At 30.8% G+C, this 21,130-nt stretch overlaps 1 protein-coding gene across 1 annotated transcript; it reads right to left on the reverse strand.

Annotated features, from left to right (window-relative positions):
• Nucleotides 1-8,527: 8,527 nt before the first annotated feature.
• LOC141718231 (F-box protein At3g07870-like) lies at nucleotides 8,528-9,685 on the reverse strand. The gene has a single exon (XM_074520612.1). It carries the CDS (start codon nucleotides 9,683-9,685, stop codon nucleotides 8,528-8,530), a length of 1,158 nt encoding a protein of 385 aa, XP_074376713.1.
• Between the last annotated feature and the right edge of the window lie 11,445 nt (nucleotides 9,686-21,130).

The following is a 21,130-nucleotide window of genomic DNA, read 5'->3' on the forward strand; positions in this document are numbered from 1 at the left end:
AGTGGAGAATTTGTCACTGCACACCTTGCATCAAATAAAATAATTCTTTTCAGTGAAGAAATATATCATTGACTAATTTTATAAATCTCAAACAAAACAAAGAATCATTATGCAAATGCACCTCTATCTTCATTCAAATTTCCAAAATAAAAAAAATTCATATATCATGATTTGTTAAATATTAGCTAGGATATGACACAAGTGAGATCATATCACAATGGTGACATCATAATTAATGTAGCAAGAGGAGCCACCAAGTGACAAAAGCAAGTTTTAAAGAGAAGCTATGTTTTTTTATATAAAGAGACTTACTCTTCCTTCTTGTATAACAAAGCACAACAGAAAATGCAGCAGAAGTGGTAGTATAGACAATACACACAGTTCACTGTATTCTTGTGTTCATTATCTTGCTCTGTAATAGTATAAACAATGCACACAGTTAACTGTACTCTTGTGTTCATTATCTTTCTCTGCCTTCTTTTTCTATATTTAGTCATATATACATATAAATTGTGACATGATTATATTTCTAAAGAAAATCATGTCTTGACTTAAATTTATTAACAATTAAGTCCCAATGTATTAAAAATTTAATAGATTAAATGGCTTGATTTGGAATCCAATCTATTTTGACCGAGGCCAAATTAATAAAACCCTTTTATTCTTAAAACTTTCATCCTGATTCTAATGGGAATATTTCCCCTGTGATGAGCTCTAGTGATGCGCTCTTCAATCCAACATACAAGTGGAATCCCAAGGGGGGTGTATTAACACATACATGAACAGAGTAATCGAGAAATTCTTTTATATATCTAGCTCTGAAAATTTCAAATTATTAATTCTTCACTTAGTAATCATTGAAAAGTTTGTTAATTAATAGAATCACGAAATTTAATAGTAAGATATGAAAAAATAAAGTATATAATTCAGAAAATACCTCTTACAGGGGCTTGGAGTAGAAAGAAGAGGCAAGGCTACGGTTTCGTGCACAGTAGAAATTTGGAAGCACAAACGGTGAGTAGATTTCGAGCCGAAGGAACTCAGAAGCACATGCGTTGGAATTTTTTTACACGGTTATGTATAATAATTCATTTCTATGTTTGCTACATGGCATTGGGATATCAAGTCAGTAAAGTACTCTATACTAGGAAATAGGCGGCGTATCGTATGGGCTATAATATTTTTGGTCCGAACTACAAGTTAGTAAAAGGACCGCGTTTCGTGTAGGCCTATAATATTATTGGTCTGAAGTTCAAGTCATTAATTATTTTCTAATCGAAAAATATAAGAAAACAACTACTTCAACGTCCTCGTGAAAATGATCCCAATTTATAATATCGTCGGTAGTACGGTTATAAAAAAATAAAAATGGTACTTTATCTTTAATTTCTCACAATTTCCAAAATCTAATATACTTATTATCTACTCTTATCATTAAATGATATAAAATGTAAGTTCGGATTTTGAATCAATATTTAAGGAGCGTATACTTCTACATTTTAAAGCACGTTTCTTCGGGTAATACCCTGTTGTAAATTTCACCTTTTCTTAAATTTTCCTTGTCATCCATTGTGGTGCCTTGTCCCGAAAGGAGTACTAACAATGACTCTTAAGAACACTTGCAATGTGGGAACAAAATTAATTAACATATATACATAATCATATACATGTGGGCACAAATTAGAACCAATCCTTAAAATAGAATCTCATAATCTTGTGAATTCTGCTGCATAACCCTAAATTTTAAATAGATTTTTAAAATCTAAACATATATACATCACTTTCGTAAGTTTAAAAATATTTTGAACATATGCTTAAAATTCAGACCACACAGCCCATGAGAGTCGGCCGCCCTACCTTCTTGTTCACCCTTTATACCCATCTCTATCTCCATATTCATCTACATCTTCTCCTTTTATTCACTTTTTCTTTAATAAAATCGAGATTTGTTTTACAAAACTCGAAAAATCCATTACAGTTCTTCACTTTAGTTTTAAGATCTACTAAGGTAAGAGTCTGGATTTTATAATAAAATTCAGTTTTTGGATTCAAAATCTGCGGTCTAACAACATATTACAATTTGGTGTTATTCTGAGATTTTTGAATTTTGGGTTGTTTTCGTATTATTCTGTTTAAGTTATTATTTGTGTGTTTGATTGTCTCGCTTTATGCGATGTGTCTCGCTTTGTGCGATGTGGTGGTTGTGTTGAAAATGAATTGGATGGTGTATTGGGAGATCTGGATATCTCGCATCAACAACACTTTCGGCAGGTCTATAGCTGGTGTCCGGCAGGTAGATAGCTGGGGTGCGTTTGGAACGGTGGTGAAAATCACATGTGCTCACCTCTCACAAAAAATATTTGTTCATAACATGAGGCCTCTAAACTCAGTTGTTGCAACTGAGTCCTCTGAACGTTGCAATATCAATCGAATTAATGTGAGGGTCAATTGTGAAACTACTGTTTTCGGGGGAGATGCGTGCTGGATTGTCCGGGAAACCATTACCTTCATTTTTAATTTTCAGAATATGTGTATTCAGTTTGTTAAGCAATCCGTAAACAAAACAGCTAATTATTTAGCTCTATTTGTTTTTCAACCTGGTTGCATGATCAGTTGGGGGTTTGTCCCGATTGAATCTCTTTCAAGTTATTAATTAAATCTGCTTTAAATTTGGCAAAAAAAAAGAACCACACAACCCTCATTGTGATATTATTCTTTAACTATTTTCTCACCTACTTTGTAAATAACTGAGGAGTCCTATAATCAATTAGTCTTATTGCACGATTCATATCACTGACAAAATCAGATTAAGAAAATCCTATGTTATCTTGCAACTGTGTAAAAAAGGAGTCATATTGGTTCATTTGTAAATGAGTATGAAAAGGGCAAGATCTTTCGTAAACATAATAATTTACCCACTAATATTAAAAAAAACCTAAGCATCTATACTCTTTATTAATAAGCGAAACTATGCATAATTTGGTGCTAAAAGTACTCAAGTACCAAATTTTGGTACTTACATGACATAAGTTGACTTTTATTCTCTATCAACTTTGTTTTTAACACAAGTCGACTTTTATTCTTTGTAAATTTTATTTTGTTTTAAGTTAGTATTCATCCAATCGTCTTTTTAATTTATAAAATAAAAATATTTTTTAAACGATTTTTAAATTATATTAAATATTTATTAAGTTATGTTAAATTAAGTAAAATAACTTATATTTATTTTTAATTTTAGAAAAACTAAAAACTACTAACACGAATCGACTTATTTTTCTGTAAACTTTATTTATTTATAAATTATATTAAAAATTTATTAAGTTACGATAAATTAAGTAAAATAACATATATTTACTTTTATTTTGAAAAACTACTAACTACAAAGTAAACTATTAACACGAATTGACTTCTATTCTGTGTAAACTTTATCATTTGTAGTATTATTTTAAAAATAAATAATACTCCGGGAGGAGAATTTATGATTATGCCTCATGAGTCGGAGCCTCTTGCTTAAATGCGGTTTACCTTGGTTCAACGCTATTGCGTGAGCCCGTAGGGTTAACCAGTGCGCACCCGAAGCCCGAAGGATAACGGCTGCGGGTTACCTACGAAAAAAATTATTGATTTAATGATCGTATATGTTACTGTCCATCACAACGTTTATGTACTTTAAATTAAAAAATCACATTTTAACAGTAACAAATTTATGACATGTATTTAGATTATATTTAGTAATATTAAATTAAGTTTAATAACATATATTTACTTTTAATTTGTAAATTAATTTTTATCGATAATTAAGTAATATTAAATAAACTATATTAAAAGGCTAATTATAAGATAATTTCCAAATTATATTAATTAATATTAAATTATCTAAAGAACATATATTTGGTTCATAAGATAGAGATACAATTCGTTTCACAAAAATAAAACTAATATTGTACTTGGTAAACAGATTGCTTAGAATCTTCTGAAAAATCGTCAATAATTAGTGTTATAACTTTTGAGTTATTAAAGAACCATTTTACCTTCTGTTGTAAAAATCGGAGATCGGGGAAGATCGGTCTAGCTACCGATTTGGGATTAGTTCAAAGTCGAGGATTAATCGAAATTGTTAATCGGAGTAAAAATCAAATCTATTATAATATTAAATTATATTTAATATATTAGTTATTTATTAACAAATATATATTTATTATATCATAATTTCTATAAATATTCATATTTAAATTAATATAGTATTTCATTTTAAAAAATAAAATATATATACTCCAATAAAGGAAAATTCGTAAGGATTAATCAAATTTCAAAAATCGAATCGGTCGAATACTTTGTAGGAGATTAATCGATTGAATAAAAGAATTTTAGAATACTATTTTACCCAAGTTAAGACCGACTTTCAAAAAGTTGGGATTAATAACTCTTCGGTGAAAAATGAAATGACTAGGTGAAAAATGAAATGACTAGGTGAAACTCGAGTTAAAAATCGTGTTTTACAAAAATCAGTCATCGAAAAAAATTGAAATCAGTCGATTAAAAATTGGGTTAATTGGTAAACAATTGGATTCACTGGTAAAAAATTTTAAAAAAAATATATATATATATAAATAAAAAATTAAAAGTATGAATCCGGTAAATACGTGAAAAATCAGGTTAGTTGGTCAAAAATCAGACTCATTGGTAAAAAATATAAAAAAATATAAATCAAAAAATTAAAAGTATAAATGATAAAAAATTAAAAAATATATATTATTCTCTTAAACACATAATTACTATTTAAACTTTCTTAATTTTTCATCTTAAATTGATCTCAGTTCATAAGTTACATCTCAAAAATTATATTTACTTTAATAGTGGGACATATTTAAAATTTCTTTATATAAATATAAATAATAAAAATTGTATATGTATAATCAAAATAAATAAACAATTACATATATTAATATTTATATCTAAAACTAATATTAAATTAGTTCTAATTAATGACTCAGTTAATCATTTTGATCAATCCCTGATTAGCCGATTAATCACTAGACGTGTGGCTGTAATTCAAGTCGGGCGGCTCGCGAGTTCGCCCGGCTCAAACTCGTTTAAGTGGGCTTGACTCGGCTCATTTAGTTAAACGAGCCGAGCTCGGGTAGAGGTTCCGGCTCGTTTAATTACTCGAGCCGGCTCGGCTCGACTCGTGAAATTAAACGAGACGAGTTCGGGTACAGATTTAGGCTCGACTAAGTGTAAAATTAAACGAGCCGGCTCGCCCGACTCGTTAAAACCGGCTCGTTTAGCTAAACGAGCCGGCTCGACTCGACTCATAAAATTAAACGAGTCGAGTTCGGACAGAGGTTTAGGCTCGTTTAACTAAACGAGCCGGCTCGACTCGACTCGATTAATCTCGGCTCGAATTACGCCCTGCTCGAAACTCGGCTCGCTCGGCCCGAATTACAGCCCTAACTTGACGGTCCCGCTACTGATAAAGTCCAATTTCCAATTTTTACAAGACCGGTTAGAAATATTTCTATATTTTAATGTATAAATACAAATTAAAACTAGACAAATATTGTTTTTAATATATTTGATTAACTTACTAAATAATAAGTAAATAATCAAGTGAGATGAATATTACAATTAATAGTAGGACCGTAAATGAGAAGAGATGTTCGTAAACGAAATTCAGGATTGACTTGTTTACGTAAACTCGATTCGGTTCAGTATTCTAAACGAGAGCGATCAAGAATATGAAAATGAATTCGAATGAATAATTGAGCCGAGCTTTTTGTTTGCTGGATTCTGACTCGGCTTGTTTAGCTCGTAATCGACTCAGACTTGACTCGAACTCGACTCATATAAAGTTCATATATATTATAAATAATAAATTATTATTGATCACTTAAATATTGTTATTATTACATTTTTCTCATAATTTAATAATTTTTTTTAAATATTTTAGAAAATTTGCTTGTATTTCTAAATTAAACACTTAGTTTTTTCATAATGAAACTATCCAATATTGTTACCAACTCATCTCCAATTTTTAATATTTTTATAAAATCATTAAATAACTTGTGATTTATAAAAATTAAACTTAAGCAAAATATCTAAACATAATAACATTTCGACATGGACATTTTAAAATGTAACGTACAAACTCTCTTTCGCTCTCTATTGAGTAGCCATCTCAAAATAGCCTCAATCTTGTTTTTCTTGATTTAGTTTCCATTTTTCCTTGGTTACCAATTTATTTGGGTTTGTTTAGTTTCTCCTTAATTGTGACCGTTTGGTTTTTATTTCTTGTTGGTCATATGTCTGGGATTACAATTCTGCAGAAATTTCATGATATTGATTAAGTGATAAAGGTTTTATGATGATGCATCTATGGTTGATTGCTCAAAACAACAACTGAAATATTAGAACATGTACATATCTCTTTAAAAAATTACTTTGTTGCCTATCAAAGAACGAAGGATTCAACAACGATATGATCATACGTTTGTTCAATTTCGATTATATGTGTAAATGCCGTATATTATTGAATTTTTTTTTTAAAAAAATAAGTAATGTATGATTTCTAAAATTAAGAACTCAAAAATTTAAAATAAAATTGTTTATGTTCTTAAAACACAACTTGAAAAATAAATGATTTAGATTAGAAATTATGGGTAGAGTGTTTGTATATATATCATTATAAAATAAAAACTAGTATTTGATCTTGACGCAATTTGTAAAACTAAAAATTATATTTTAAATTCGGCCGAGTAAAAAATACATGTGAAATATTAGGGGACAACTCGAGTTTGTTCAAATTCGGCTCGAATTCATATAATAAAGAGCCGATCTTGAACATCACTTTCCGTTAGTTTATTAAATTCAGCTCATCTAAAAAAAGAAAATTAAGCTAAACTTGATCTGGACGGCTCAGATCCGTTCGTTTGCTAAATTCAAGTATGTCATAGTTGTAAATAGCATCGTCGTGTTCATAAATTTTTTCTTACAATAAAATGATATAATAAAAAAGGAGTTAGGTTCAAATTTACGAAAATATCGCTAATTTGTAGTGTTTTTTTAGATTAAAATAATTTAGATAAAATAGTAAACTATGTTTTAATCCCATGTGACACCCCAGGCAGCCTCACGTTTAGGCTGTGTGACCTCCAAAAGTATACCACCATATACAAACTCGAGCCCGATAAACTTGGAATTTGAACATTTGCATCAATTACAAACTACAACGAGGCTTATGAAATTGTCAAGTTTTTGCAGTGTCTTAATTTGAGGATGATTACTGGAGGGGAAAAAATCACTGTAGCATATAAATTCCCCACAGGGCGAACTTGTAATGTGATACTCAAACGACCATTTCTTTAATCATAATGGCTGAGTCAAAGAAGTTCACATATACAACAGCACCTACTTTGTTAGAGTTTCCCACAAACTCCAGGAACATAGGCAGTTAATTGAACAGCAACTTTCTTCGAACTGAAAGTACACAAACTTCCATAATGGCCTTTGGATCATAAACTAAGCAATGAAGATTGTCATAGACACATACTACATCATAATTCCTAACTATTAAAATCAAGATATCGAGAAACAAGTTGAAAATCAAGATAAACCAGAGTAGCCCTAAACAGCTTTAAAGCTTTCAGGATACATTTAAATCCGATGAACACTTTTGAGCTTCTAGCGCAGACAGAGCAGCGAGAGCACTTATAGTATATGTTATCAGACACAGTTTTAAGGTTTAATTAAACTGGTTTTTGTGATTTTCTTTCACTTTCACATACATAACCCCGAATGAACTTATGCATTTTTGTCATTTGACTTTAAACTTACTTCTTAACCCAACTCGCTTTGGTTTAACACTCAATTTTAGGGAAATACTAACATCTACAAATGAAAAGCCACTCTAAAAGAAATATGCCTCTAAATCTTACAGTTCTTCCGTGTGGATAACTTATACAAGTAACATAATGTAAGATAGGATTACAAATGTAAAACCAGCTGTATAATTCAAACTGCAACTTAGCTAACAACAGAAGTTATAACAAGGCCTTCCTAAATGAAAAATTTAAAGTATGACCACCAAATTTGACCTAAAACCAAAGCCCAACAAAGCTAGGCCAAAGCTGAATAAATAAAATAAACTATACCCATCAAGATGAAAGGGGAATAATACTATGAATCATGAAAAACAGAATCAACCAAGAGCAATTTACAAGCATACAACATAAAAATCATTTATATGATATGTAAATGTTATAAAAATGTCAAGCACTGCCAAAGTTATCTCGCAGCCTACAGTAATTATTAAATTTTGAAATTAGGAGTGCATACAAATATGAGATAAACAACTAGAAAAGCTTAAAACATAACGGGTTCTTGAAATGGAACTAGTTATAAAAACCTTGTATTTTTGCAGTAAAATAATTGCAATGTTCAACAACTTAGATTACTCGGCCTTAGTACTCGGGAGACTGCTCGGACTCGGCCCTATTTTCGATCCTGTTTTGCTCTACTCGGTTATATGTCACTCTTCTACTTGAGGAGACTCCCATCTTTTGACGCCCTCCAAGGTGAAACTCCTCTCTAGACTGATAAAACCGGGGACATAAGTCATCGCACCAAATGTGAGAAACTCACCCTCTGGGAAAATGTGATGTTGCAATGTTTTATGTTGAGGATGATAAGTGAACAATTGAAGTTGGTCACAATACATTAAGATGTTGCCATCTTTGAGAACCTTAAGAAGCCGAACCATGTCGGTATTTATACCTTCATGTAACGGAGGATTAGGAGTGATGATGAGTTTTTTACTCCAACTATCTTCCACGCCATAATCTCTCTTCACCCAAATGGAAAGTTCAGAGTATAGTGTTATATCACATATACACAAGCAACCTTTAAGGACTCCCAAGTTCCTAAAATGATTACGGACTCCCAAGATGCTAAAATGATCTGTATTCCCAGGAGCCCGTGGAGGAGCTTCCATTGGACGAAATAATTCTCTATCCAAATCGAAAGCACATATTAGTTGACCAGCTAACCAATGGAGGCGGCCACTGACATAGTGACCCCTATCATGTTCATTCAGATGGAAGGGGACATGTCCTAGATCTCTCCACATGCCAGTTCCAAGCGTATAAACCTCGCTCCCTAGGTCATATTCAGTTGAAGGAAATCTACCCTTATAAAAACGTACAATCTTGTACTGTTGGTTCGATTCAACAAGTCCAAAGCCATAATATCCCTTTAAATATGATACTCTGGTGTACTCGGAATCTTGAAGGTGTATGTACTCTTGTGTAATTGGATTGCATACATATGCTGAATCATCATAACTATCTTCTAAGCATATTAACCCATTAACTGATCCAATTAACCCCACATAGTCTCCCAAGGCAAGTCCCGGGGAAAATCTCATCATAGGCTCGTGATGAATATCATGTTGGTGATGTTGGTCATCTAGTTCAACCACTGCAAGGTCACCATCATTGTCATCATATACGTCCTCGGCGTCTCCTTGATGAAGTAAAAGCATTTTAGATGATCTAGAGAGATGCAGACGGGAAAAAAATGGTTCTGAAACTATATTACACCATCTTTTGCACACTCTTTTGCATGACACTATTGTCCACAAAGGAGTTCTTGATATAATTTCAGCAATCAATTCTTCTGGTAAGTCCATAGTGGAGAATTTGTCACCGCACAGCTTGCATCAAATAAAATAATTCTTTTCAGTGAAGAAATATATCATTGACTAATTTTATAAATCTCAAACAAAACAAAGAATCATTATGCAAATGCACCTCTATCTTCATTCAAATTTCCAAAATAAATAAAATTCATATATCATGATTTGTTAAATATTAGCTAGGATATGACACAAGTGAGATCATGTCACAATGGTGACATCATAATTAATGTAGCAAGAGGAGCCACCAAGTGACAAAAGCAAGGTTTAAAGAGAAGCTATGTTTTTTTATATAAAGAGACTTACTCTTCCTTCTTGTATAACAAAGCACAACAGAAAATGCAGCAGAAGTGGTAGTATATACAATACACACAGTTCACTGTATTCTTGTGTTCATTATCTTAGTAGAATAGACAATACACACAGTTAAATGTACTCTTGTTTTCATTATCTTTCTCTGCCTTCTTTTTCTATATTCAGTCATATATACATATAATTGTGACATGATTATATTTCTAAAGAAAATCATGTCTTGACTTAAATTTATTAACAATTAACATACTAAGTCCCAAAGTATTAAAAATTTAATAGATTAAATGGCTTGATTTAGAATCAAATCTATTTTGACCGAGGCCAAATTAATATAACCCTTTTATTGTTAAAACTTTCATCCTAATTCTAATTGGAATATATCCCCGGTGATGAGCTCTAGTGATGCGCTCTTCAATCCAACATACAAGTGGAATTCGAAGGGGGGTGTATTAACACATACATGAATAGAGTAATCCAGAAATTCTTTTATATATCTAGCTCTGAAAATTTCAAATTAATAATTCTTCACTTAGTAATCATTGAAAAGTTTGCTAATTAATAGAATCGCGAAATCTAATTGTAAGATATGAAAAAACAAAGTATACAATTCAGAAAATACCACTTACAAGAGCTTGGAGTAGAAAGAAGAGGCAAGGCTACGGTTTCGTGCACAGTAGAAATTTGGAAGCACACACGGTGGAATTGAGAGTAGATTTCGAGCCGAAGGAACTCAGAAGCACATGCGTTGGAATTTTTTTACATGGTTATGTATAACAATTCATTTCTATGTTTGCTACATGGCATTCGGATATCAAGTCAGTAAAGTACTCTATACTAGGAAATAGGCGGCGTATTGTATGGGCCTATAATATTTTTGGTCCGAACTTCAAGTTAGTAAAAAGGTCGTGTTTCGTGTAGGCCTATAATATTATTGGTCCGAAGTTCAACTCATTAATTATGTTCTAATCGAAAAATGTAAGAAAACTACTATTTCAACGTCCTCGTCAAAAGGATCCCAATTTATAATGTCGTCGGTAGTACGGTTATAAAAAAATAAAAATGATACTTTATCTTTAATTTCTCACAATTTCCAAAATCTATCATATTTATTATCTACTCTTATCATTAAATGATATAACATGTAAGTTCGGTTTTTGAATCAATATTTAAGGAGCGTATATTGCACGATTCATATCACTGACAAAATCAGATTAAGAAAATCCTATGTTATCTTGCAACTGTGTAAAAAAGGAGTCATATTGGTTCATTTGTAAATGAGTATGAAAAGGGCAAGATCTTTCGTAAACATAATAATTTACCCACTAATATTAAAAAAAACCTAAGCATCTATACTCTTTATTAATAAGCGAAACTATGCATAATTTGGTGCTAAAAGTACTCAAGTACCAAATTTTGGTACTTACATGACATAAGTTGACTTTTATTCTCTATCAACTTTGTTTTTAACACAAGTCGACTTTTATTCTTTGTAAATTTTATTTTGTTTTAAGTTAGTATTCATCCAATCGTCTTTTTAATTTATAAAATAAAAATATTTTTTAAACGATTTTTAAATTATATTAAATATTTATTAAGTTATGTTAAATTAAGTAAAATAACTTATATTTATTTTTAATTTTAGAAAAACTAAAAACTACTAACACGAATCGACTTATTTTTCTGTAAACTTTATTTATTTATAAATTATATTAAAAATTTATTAAGTTACGATAAATTAAGTAAAATAACATATATTTACTTTTATTTTGAAAAACTACTAACTACAAAGTAAACTATTAACACGAATTGACTTCTATTCTGTGTAAACTTTATCATTTGTAGTATTATTTTAAAAATAAATAATACTCCGGGAGGAGAATTTATGATTATGCCTCATGAGTCGGAGCCTCTTGCTTAAATGCGGTTTACCTTGGTTCAACGCTATTGCGTGAGCCCGTAGGGTTAACCAGTGCGCACCCGAAGCCCGAAGGATAACGGCTGCGGGTTACCTACGAAAAAAATTATTGATTTAATGATCGTATATGTTACTGTCCATCACAACGTTTATGTACTTTAAATTAAAAAATCACATTTTAACAGTAACAAATTTATGACATGTATTTAGATTATATTTAGTAATATTAAATTAAGTTTAATAACATATATTTACTTTTAATTTGTAAATTAATTTTTATCGATAATTAAGTAATATTAAATAAACTATATTAAAAGGCTAATTATAAGATAATTTCCAAATTATATTAATTAATATTAAATTATCTAAAGAACATATATTTGGTTCATAAGATAGAGATACAATTCGTTTCACAAAAATAAAACTAATATTGTACTTGGTAAACAGATTGCTTAGAATCTTCTGAAAAATCGTCAATAATTAGTGTTATAACTTTTGAGTTATTAAAGAACCATTTTACCTTCTGTTGTAAAAATCGGAGATCGGGGAAGATCGGTCTAGCTACCGATTTGGGATTAGTTCAAAGTCGAGGATTAATCGAAATTGTTAATCGGAGTAAAAATCAAATCTATTATAATATTAAATTATATTTAATATATTAGTTATTTATTAACAAATATATATTTATTATATCATAATTTCTATAAATATTCATATTTAAATTAATATAGTATTTCATTTTAAAAAATAAAATATATATACTCCAATAAAGGAAAATTCGTAAGGATTAATCAAATTTCAAAAATCGAATCGGTCGAATACTTTGTAGGAGATTAATCGATTGAATAAAAGAATTTTAGAATACTATTTTACCCAAGTTAAGACCGACTTTCAAAAAGTTGGGATTAATAACTCTTCGGTGAAAAATGAAATGACTAGGTGAAAAATGAAATGACTAGGTGAAACTCGAGTTAAAAATCGTGTTTTACAAAAATCAGTCATCGAAAAAAATTGAAATCAGTCGATTAAAAATTGGGTTAATTGGTAAACAATTGGATTCACTGGTAAAAAATTTTAAAAAAAATATATATATATATAAATAAAAAATTAAAAGTATGAATCCGGTAAATACGTGAAAAATCAGGTTAGTTGGTCAAAAATCAGACTCATTGGTAAAAAATATAAAAAAATATAAATCAAAAAATTAAAAGTATAAATGATAAAAAATTAAAAAATATATATTATTCTCTTAAACACATAATTACTATTTAAACTTTCTTAATTTTTCATCTTAAATTGATCTCAGTTCATAAGTTACATCTCAAAAATTATATTTACTTTAATAGTGGGACATATTTAAAATTTCTTTATATAAATATAAATAATAAAAATTGTATATGTATAATCAAAATAAATAAACAATTACATATATTAATATTTATATCTAAAACTAATATTAAATTAGTTCTAATTAATGACTCAGTTAATCATTTTGATCAATCCCTGATTAGCCGATTAATCACTAGACGTGTGGCTGTAATTCAAGTCGGGCGGCTCGCGAGTTCGCCCGGCTCAAACTCGTTTAAGTGGGCTTGACTCGGCTCATTTAGTTAAACGAGCCGAGCTCGGGTAGAGGTTCCGGCTCGTTTAATTACTCGAGCCGGCTCGGCTCGACTCGTGAAATTAAACGAGACGAGTTCGGGTACAGATTTAGGCTCGACTAAGTGTAAAATTAAACGAGCCGGCTCGCCCGACTCGTTAAAACCGGCTCGTTTAGCTAAACGAGCCGGCTCGACTCGACTCATAAAATTAAACGAGTCGAGTTCGGACAGAGGTTTAGGCTCGTTTAACTAAACGAGCCGGCTCGACTCGACTCGATTAATCTCGGCTCGAATTACGCCCTGCTCGAAACTCGGCTCGCTCGGCCCGAATTACAGCCCTAACTTGACGGTCCCGCTACTGATAAAGTCCAATTTCCAATTTTTACAAGACCGGTTAGAAATATTTCTATATTTTAATGTATAAATACAAATTAAAACTAGACAAATATTGTTTTTAATATATTTGATTAACTTACTAAATAATAAGTAAATAATCAAGTGAGATGAATATTACAATTAATAGTAGGACCGTAAATGAGAAGAGATGTTCGTAAACGAAATTCAGGATTGACTTGTTTACGTAAACTCGATTCGGTTCAGTATTCTAAACGAGAGCGATCAAGAATATGAAAATGAATTCGAATGAATAATTGAGCCGAGCTTTTTGTTTGCTGGATTCTGACTCGGCTTGTTTAGCTCGTAATCGACTCAGACTTGACTCGAACTCGACTCATATAAAGTTCATATATATTATAAATAATAAATTATTATTGATCACTTAAATATTGTTATTATTACATTTTTCTCATAATTTAATAATTTTTTTTAAATATTTTAGAAAATTTGCTTGTATTTCTAAATTAAACACTTAGTTTTTTCATAATGAAACTATCCAATATTGTTACCAACTCATCTCCAATTTTTAATATTTTTATAAAATCATTAAATAACTTGTGATTTATAAAAATTAAACTTAAGCAAAATATCTAAACATAATAACATTTCGACATGGACATTTTAAAATGTAACGTACAAACTCTCTTTCGCTCTCTATTGAGTAGCCATCTCAAAATAGCCTCAATCTTGTTTTTCTTGATTTAGTTTCCATTTTTCCTTGGTTACCAATTTATTTGGGTTTGTTTAGTTTCTCCTTAATTGTGACCGTTTGGTTTTTATTTCTTGTTGGTCATATGTCTGGGATTACAATTCTGCAGAAATTTCATGATATTGATTAAGTGATAAAGGTTTTATGATGATGCATCTATGGTTGATTGCTCAAAACAACAACTGAAATATTAGAACATGTACATATCTCTTTAAAAAATTACTTTGTTGCCTATCAAAGAACGAAGGATTCAACAACGATATGATCATACGTTTGTTCAATTTCGATTATATGTGTAAATGCCGTATATTATTGAATTTTTTTTTTAAAAAAAATAAGTAATGTATGATTTCTAAAATTAAGAACTCAAAAATTTAAAATAAAATTGTTTATGTTCTTAAAACACAACTTGAAAAATAAATGATTTAGATTAGAAATTATGGGTAGAGTGTTTGTATATATATCATTATAAAATAAAAACTAGTATTTGATCTTGACGCAATTTGTAAAACTAAAAATTATATTTTAAATTCGGCCGAGTAAAAAATACATGTGAAATATTAGGGGACAACTCGAGTTTGTTCAAATTCGGCTCGAATTCATATAATAAAGAGCCGATCTTGAACATCACTTTCCGTTAGTTTATTAAATTCAGCTCATCTAAAAAAAGAAAATTAAGCTAAACTTGATCTGGACGGCTCAGATCCGTTCGTTTGCTAAATTCAAGTATGTCATAGTTGTAAATAGCATCGTCGTGTTCATAAATTTTTTCTTACAATAAAATGATATAATAAAAAAGGAGTTAGGTTCAAATTTACGAAAATATCGCTAATTTGTAGTGTTTTTTTAGATTACAATAATTTAGATAAAATAGTAAACTATGTTTTAATCCCATGTGACACCCCAGGCAGCCTCACGTTTAGGCTGTGTGACCTCCAAAAGTATACCACCATATACAAACTCGAGCCCGATAAACTTGGAATTTGAACATTTGCATCAATTACAAACTACAACGAGGCTTATGAAATTGTCAAGTTTTTGCAGTGTCTTAATTTGAGGATGATTACTTGAGGGGAAAAAATCCACTGTAGCATATAAATTCCCCACAGGGCGAACTTGTAATGTGATACTCAAACGACCATTTCTTTAATCATAATGGCTGAGTCAAAGAAGTTCACATATACAACAGCACCTACTTTGTTAGAGTTTCCCACAAACTCCAGGAACATAGGCAGTTAATTGAACAGCAACTTTCTTCGAACTGAAAGTACACAAACTTCCATAATGGCCTTTGGATCATAAACTAAGCAATGAAGATTGTCATAGACACATACTACATCATAATTCCTAACTATTAAAATCAAGATATCGAGAAACAAGTTGAAAATCAAGATAAACCAGAGTAGCCCTAAACAGCTTTAAAGCTTTCAGGATACATTTAAATCCGATGAACACTTTTGAGCTTCTAGCGCAGACAGAGCAGCGAGAGCACTTATAGTATATGTTATCAGACACAGTTTTAAGGTTTAATTAAACTGGTTTTTGTGATTTTCTTTCACTTTCACATACATAACCCCGAATGAACTTATGCATTTTTGTCATTTGACTTTAAACTTACTTCTTAACCCAACTCGCTTTGGTTTAACACTCAATTTTAGGGAAATACTAACATCTACAAATGAAAAGCCACTCTAAAAGAAATATGCCTCTAAATCTTACAGTTCTTCCGTGTGGATAACTTATACAAGTAACATAATGTAAGATAGGATTACAAATGTAAAACCAGCTGTATAATTCAAACTGCAACTTAGCTAACAACAGAAGTTATAACAAGGCCTTCCTAAATGAAAAATTTAAAGTATGACCACCAAATTTGACCTAAAACCAAAGCCCAACAAAGCTAGGCCAAAGCTGAATAAATAAAATAAACTATACCCATCAAGATGAAAGGGGAATAATACTATGAATCATGAAAAACAGAATCAACCAAGAGCAATTTACAAGCATACAACATAAAAATCATTTATATGATATGTAAATGTTATAAAAATGTCAAGCACTGCCAAAGTTATCTCGCAGCCTACAGTAATTATTAAATTTTGAAATTAGGAGTACATACAAATATGAGATAAACAACTAGAAAAGCTTAAAACATAACGGGTTCTTGAAATGGAACTAGTTATAAAAACCTTGTATTTTTGCAGTAAAATAATTGCAATGTTCAACAACTTAGATTACTCGGCCTTAGTACTCGGGAGACTGCTCGGACTCGGCCCTATTTTCGATCCTGTTTTGCTCTACTCGGTTATATGTCACTCTTCTACTTGAGGAGACTCCCATCTTTTGACGCCCTCCAAGGTGAAACTCCTCTCTAGACTGATAAAACCGGGGACATAAGTCATCGCACCAAATGTGAGAAACTCACCCTCTGGGAAAATGTGATGTTGCAATGTTTTATGTTGAGGATGATAAGTGAACAATTGAAGTTGGTCACAATACATTAAGATGTTGCCATCTTTGAGAACCTTAAGAAGCCGAACCATGTCGGTATTTATACCTTCATGTAACGGAGGATTAGGAGTGATGATGAGTTTTTTACTCCAACTATCTTCCACGCCATAATCTCTCTTCACCCAAATGGAAAGTTCAGAGTATAGTGTTATATCACATATACACAAGCAACCTTTAAGGACTCCCAAGTTCCTAAAATGATTACGGACTCCCAAGATGCTAAAATGATCTGTATTCCCAGGAGCCCGTGGAGGAGCTTCCATTGGACGAAATAATTCTCTATCCAAATCGAAAGCACATATTAGTTGACCAGCTAACCAATGGAGGCGGCCACTGACATAGTGACCCCTATCATGTTCATTCAGATGGAAGGGGACATGTCCTAGATCTCTCCACATGCCAGTTCCAAGCGTATAAACCTCGCTCCCTAGGTCATATTCAGTTGAAGGAAATCTACCCTTATAAAAACGTACAATCTTGTACTGTTGGTTCGATTCAACAAGTCCAAAGCCATAATATCCCTTTAAATATGATACTCTGGTGTACTCGGAATCTTGAAGGTGTATGTACTCTTGTGTAATTGGATTGCATACATATGCTGAATCATCATAACTATCTTCTAAGCATATTAACCCATTAACTGATCCAATTAACCCCACATAGTCTCCCAAGGCAAGTCCCGGGGAAAATCTCATCATAGGCTCGTGATGAATATCATGTTGGTGATGTTGGTCATCTAGTTCAACCACTGCAAGGTCACCATCATTGTCATCATATACGTCCTCGGCGTCTCCTTGATGAAGTAAAAGCATTTTAGATGATCTAGAGAGATGCAGACGGGAAAAAAATGGTTCTGAAACTATATTACACCATCTTTTGCACACTCTTTTGCATGACACTATTGTCCACAAAGGAGTTCTTGATATAATTTCAGCAATCAATTCTTCTGGTAAGTCCATAGTGGAGAATTTGTCACCGCACAGCTTGCATCAAATAAAATAATTCTTTTCAGTGAAGAAATATATCATTGACTAATTTTATAAATCTCAAACAAAACAAAGAATCATTATGCAAATGCACCTCTATCTTCATTCAAATTTCCAAAATAAATAAAATTCATATATCATGATTTGTTAAATATTAGCTAGGATATGACACAAGTGAGATCATGTCACAATGGTGACATCATAATTAATGTAGCAAGAGGAGCCACCAAGTGACAAAAGCAAGGTTTAAAGAGAAGCTATGTTTTTTTATATAAAGAGACTTACTCTTCCTTCTTGTATAACAAAGCACAACAGAAAATGCAGCAGAAGTGGTAGTATATACAATACACACAGTTCACTGTATTCTTGTGTTCATTATCTTAGTAGAATAGACAATACACACAGTTAAATGTACTCTTGTTTTCATTATCTTTCTCTGCCTTCTTTTTCTATATTCAGTCATATATACATATAATTGTGACATGATTATATTTCTAAAGAAAATCATGTCTTGACTTAAATTTATTAACAATTAACATACTAAGTCCCAAAGTATTAAAAATTTAATAGATTAAATGGCTTGATTTAGAATCAAATCTATTTTGACCGAGGCCAAATTAATATAACCCTTTTATTGTTAAAACTTTCATCCTAATTCTAATTGGAATATATCCCCGGTGATGAGCTCTAGTGATGCGCTCTTCAATCCAACATACAAGTGGAATTCGAAGGGGGGTGTATTAACACATACATGAATAGAGTAATCCAGAAATTCTTTTATATATCTAGCTCTGAAAATTTCAAATTAATAATTCTTCACTTAGTAATCATTGAAAAGTTTGCTAATTAATAGAATCGCGAAATCTAATTGTAAGATATGAAAAAACAAAGTATACAATTCAGAAAATACCACTTACAAGAGCTTGGAGTAGAAAGAAGAGGCAAGGCTACGGTTTCGTGCACAGTAGAAATTTGGAAGCACACACGGTGGAATTGAGAGTAGATTTCGAGCCGAAGGAACTCAGAAGCACATGCGTTGGAATTTTTTTACATGGTTATGTATAACAATTCATTTCTATGTTTGCTACATGGCATTCGGATATCAAGTCAGTAAAGTACTCTATACTAGGAAATAGGCGGCGTATTGTATGGGCCTATAATATTTTTGGTCCGAACTTCAAGTTAGTAAAAAGGTCGCGTTTCGTGTAGGCCTATAATATTATTGGTCCGAAGTTCAACTCATTAATTATGTTCTAATCGAAAAATGTAAGAAAACTACTATTTCAACGTCCTCGTCAAAAGGATCCCAATTTATAATGTCGTCGGTAGTACGGTTATAAAAAAATAAAAATGATACTTTATCTTTAATTTCTCACAATTTCCAAAATCTATCATATTTATTATCTACTCTTATCATTAAATGATATAACATGTAAGTTCGGTTTTTGAATCAATATTTAAGGAGCGTATATTTCTACATTTTAAATCAGGTTTCTTCGGGTAATACCCTGTTGTAAATTTCACTTTTTCTTAAATTTTCCTTGTCATCCATTATGGTGCCTTCTCCGGAAAGGAGTACTAACAATGACTCTTAAGAACACTTGCAATGAGGGAACAAAAAGTAATTAACATATATATATAATCATATAAATCCGTGCACAAATCAGAACCAATCCTTAAAATAGAATCTCATAATCATGTGAATTCTGCTGCATAACCCTAAATTTTAAATAGATTTTTAAAATCTAAACATATATACATCACTTTCGTATGCTTAAAAATATTTTGAACATATGCTTAAAATTCAGACCGCAGAACCCTTATTATGACATTGTTCTTTAACTATTTTCTCACCTACTTTGTAAATAACTGAGCAGTCCTATAATCAATTAGTCTTATTGCACAATTCATATCATTGACAGAATCAGATTAAGAAAATCCTATGTTATCTTGTAACGTGTATAGAAAAGGAGTCACATTGGTTCATTTGTAAATGTGTACGGAAAAGGCAAGATCTTTGGTAAACATAATAATTTACCCACTAAATTAAAAAAACCTAAGCATCTACACTCTTTATTAATAAGCGAAACCATGTATAATTTGGTGATAAAAATAACAAAGTACCAAATTTAGGTAAAGTTGACTTCTATTCTATATCAACTTTGTTTTTAACACAATTCGACTTCTATTCTTTGTAAATTTTATTTTGTTTTTAGTTAGTGTTCATCCAATCGTCTTTTTAATTTATAAAATAAAAAAAAATTGAAACGATTTGTAAATTGTATTAAAAATTTATTAAGTTACGTTAAATTAAGTAGAATAACTTATATTTATTTTTAATTTAAGAAAAACTAAAAACTACTAACACGAATTGACTTATATTTTCTGTAAACTTTATTTATTTATAAATTATATTAAAAAATTACTAACTTACGATAAATTAAGTAAAATAAAATATATTTACTTTTATTTTGAAAAACTAATAACTAAAAAGTAAACTATTAACACGAATTGACTTCTATTCTGTGTAAACTTTATTTTCTATAGTACTATTTTAATAAATAAATAATATTCTGTGAGGAGAATTTATGATTATGCCTCCTGAGTCAGAGCCTCTCGCTTAAATGCGGTTTACCTTGGTTCAATGCTATTGCGTGAGCCCGTAGGGTTACCCAGTGCGCACCCGAAGCCCGAAGGGTAGCGGCTGCGGGTTACCTACGATAACAAAATTATTGATTTAACGATCGTGTTTGTTACTGTCCATCACAACGTTTATATACTTTAAATTAAAAAAATATATTTTAGCAGTAACAAATTAATGGCATGTATTTAGATTATATTTAGTAATGTTAAATTAAGTTTAATAACATATATTTACTTTTAATTTGTAAATTAATTTTTATCGATAATTAAGTAATATTAAAACTATATTAAAAAGGCTAATTATAAGATAATTATCAAAATATATTAATTAATATTAAATTGTCTATAAAACATATATTTGGTTCA

Source organism: Apium graveolens, chromosome 4, assembly GCF_009905375.1.
Source record: "Apium graveolens cultivar Ventura chromosome 4, ASM990537v1, whole genome shotgun sequence".
In the NCBI taxonomy this organism is placed as follows: domain Eukaryota; kingdom Viridiplantae; phylum Streptophyta; class Magnoliopsida; order Apiales; family Apiaceae; genus Apium; species Apium graveolens.

Bases quoted from the DNA above. Each gene is read 5' to 3' on its own strand.
- LOC141718231 (XM_074520612.1), bottom strand. From the start codon at position 9,685: ATGGACTTACCAGAAGAATTGATTGCTGAAATTATATCAAGAACTCCT.